Here is a 3,126-nt window from a genome sequence, read left to right on the forward strand (position 1 = left end):
TCTCTCTTCCTCTTCTTAGGGATACCGCTGTATATCAAAGAAAGGAATTATTGCTTATTTTTATGGTAATTGTTTTTTATATATGGGAAGACTGTAGTCTGTGAAGACTTCCAAAATTTATAAGAAAACACAGTGCTAAAGAATGCTCAAATAACTCCACATGATATCACTAAATTTTATTTGGTCTGATTATAGCCTAGATGCTTTGGATAACAAAATCTGAACTAATTTGGATACAAAATCTGAACAATAGTGAGGTGCTTTTCTCTTTTAAATTTTACCTACTATTTTGTTATTTTTCTTTAGATTCACTTGTCATGGACTCACTACCGGAGACCATTATACTTTCCATGTCAGAGCTGTTAATGCAGCCGGGCTTAGTGAGTATTCCCAGGAGTCAGAAGCAATTGAAGTCAAGGCAGCTATTGGTAAGCTATTGGTGTAAAATAATATTATAATTATTTACTTGTAGATAATTTTAGGGATGTGTTTGACAATATTGATGACATGTATTCACTATGTGTGAGTAATCTGATGTTTCACTTTTATAGTTTCACAGTCATCCAGCCACTGTGCTCTTGTAGACTTCTCACCTTCACCATCCCACACATCCTTGGGTGTATTCCATGTAACTCTTTATAGAAAGTATGTTCATCATATATCACTCCATGAAACAAACTGGTAGTCTGATTCCATCAAGTGGTGTATATTTCACCTCATACTCCAGCTTGAAAATGATACATGCCTGATTTGTTTCCTTGTTTGACTCCACTAACATCATTAGTTTCATCTGTAAATGTTCTAACGTTTTCTTCACAATGTCTTTGAGAACTTTGGCATGGTCTTTGCACTAATTAACCAAGAAAAAAACCCCAGAATGAACAAACTCTTGAAAAAGTTAATTTTACCTTATTAACCATGAAGTACTTCCCAACTTCAAAGAATCATTAAATAACAAATAATTCTAGGGTTGCTAAAGCAGATCATGTATCCCTCCAAAGAATCTAGCAGTGCTGCCTTTTATGTTCAATGTAAATTAATAGCAGCATTAACTGCATGCAAATATGAACTGCTAAGAGGTATCTAATGGTATGTACACTTATATGAATTTTATATCACTTCAAACATATTGCAGTGCCTGTAACTGTTAACTTCTTAATGTCCTGTCTCTGTCTTCCTGTGTGTCCATCTCTTCATTCAGTTGAATAATGGAGAATTGGAAATGAATGAAACCTAATTCTAAATGTCTTTGTTATTTTCTGGCAACTATAGGGGGAGGATTGCTTCATGGTGTCTGTCCTGGACTAAGTGGTAAAGCTGGTGGACTAACAGAACACACTGCCAACTGGGAAGGCATGCATGAGTCCTCCCAGCCTGTTTTTGACACAGATGCTTTGTTAAAATGCAATGCTAAACCTAACAGACAAACAGTGCCCAGTAAGTCTGGTAAGCAGAGAAGTCCAACAGACGATAAAGTGAGTGAAACGATCCCTACACCTTCATCACAAAAGACAAGCACCAAGCAGGCAAGTAAGTCTCAACCTGGGGATCGCTCAGCATTGGAGAGATTGAAAAAGAAACAAGATATAGGTGAGCTTCGGTCATGTGTAGTGATTTCACCATGTTAGCAGATTCATTTCAGACAATTCATTGCCTGCAATCATCCAAGCTACAAGTGGACATTCTTGCCAATGCTACATCCTTCACCAGATTCATCTAATAAATGCTCAGCTTTCCATCCAAAGTCATATTATATTGGTGAATAGAGCTATATATGTGTGCATATGTGTGTATATGTGAGTTGCATTTAACAACAAGCTTGCATGTAGCATTCATTTGCTAATCTGATTAGATCAATTTTACCTAGGTTTATGTTTATTTCAAAAGCATATGACATCTAAATCAACTTAGTAGCATCTGTATATTCAAGATACCTTTGCCTTTGTTTGTTTTTTTTAGTTTGTTATGGCTCAATTTATATATTCAAGATACCTTTGCCTTTGTTTTTTTTAGTTTGTTATGGCTCAATATTTCCAAGACTTTATAGTACTATTTAATGAGGATAGGAGAATTACATATGGAGATGTGCATGTAACAGTTATTCCACATAACAGCAATTTTTCTTATCTGTCAGGAACCTAGGAGCCAATAGTTGATTCCTGTTGAAGGTCTCACCCACTAAGGAAATGAACAATGCATTTTAAGTGTTCAGGCTAATACACATAAGAATGTTTCAGTAGATATGCACTGCAGACAGTAGTATGGTGAGCAGCACCAGCATTTAATGTTGCATGATTAGGAGTTGGCTTATACTTGAATCTACAGTATTTTATAGATCCAGATGGGCAGCCGTGTTGGTCTGAAGCAGTAGAACAAATTTTGAGTCTGGTGGCACCTTTAAGACCAACAAAGGTTTATTCAAGGTATGAGCTTTTGTGTGCAAGGCACACTTTGTATCTGAAGAAGTATCCATGCACACAAAAGCTCATACCTTGAATAAATCTCAGTTGTTCCTAAAGGTGCCACCGGACTCAAAATTTGTTCTAGTATTTTATAGAGACAGGCAAGTGCTGCAACCTCTTGCCCACCATTCCAGACAATTAAATAATAGAATTTTACAAAGCACTGTGTGTTGTAGAACTGTAGATTTGAGACAGGTCATGTACTCTAGGGCCTTGCTTGAGACAAGATCATTAATCCACCTTCTTATATCTGCACACATACACACACACACACCCCTCCATAAAAAAACCCTGCCCAATGGAGATCTGAAAGAGTACAAATAGAGCAGTGGGATTACAGAAAGGTGCTAAAATGGCTTTTGTAAGTGAACTGAAAGGAAAATAAATGAAATGAAAACCCAGAGATATTGACCAGTCTGATTAGAGCAAACATCCTTCCCAGTTCCCAATATAGCAATCAGACCTCAAGTAATAGTTAGCCATGTGCATGCCAGAAATATTTATAGATGCATTTTCTTTCTATCCAGTAACCTTTTCGTGGACTTTTCATTTTCTGACACTGCAAAGGAAGTAGAAAAGAAACATCCAGAATCATACATATGAATAAACTATGGCATAGGGTTGCCAAGTCCATCTTCCACCCCCAGCGGGGGACTTTGAGGGC

At 36.9% G+C, this 3,126-nt stretch overlaps 1 protein-coding gene across 1 annotated transcript in view; it reads left to right on the forward strand.

The window, feature by feature from the left end:
* The window catches only part of MYOM1 (myomesin 1), a 111,892-nt gene that overhangs the window by 73,831 nt on the left and 34,935 nt on the right, over positions 1–3,126 (forward strand). The window contains exons 17-18 of the mRNA XM_015420224.1: positions 307–428; positions 1,273–1,590. Of these exons, the coding sequence (XP_015275710.1) occupies positions 307–428; positions 1,273–1,590 (440 nt within the window). The remainder of the gene's footprint in view (positions 1–306; positions 429–1,272; positions 1,591–3,126) is intronic.

Source organism: Gekko japonicus, unplaced genomic scaffold (assembly GCF_001447785.1).
Source record: "Gekko japonicus isolate JY-2015 unplaced genomic scaffold, Gekko_japonicus_V1.1 scaffold209, whole genome shotgun sequence".
In the NCBI taxonomy this organism is placed as follows: Eukaryota; Metazoa; Chordata; class Lepidosauria; order Squamata; family Gekkonidae; genus Gekko; species Gekko japonicus.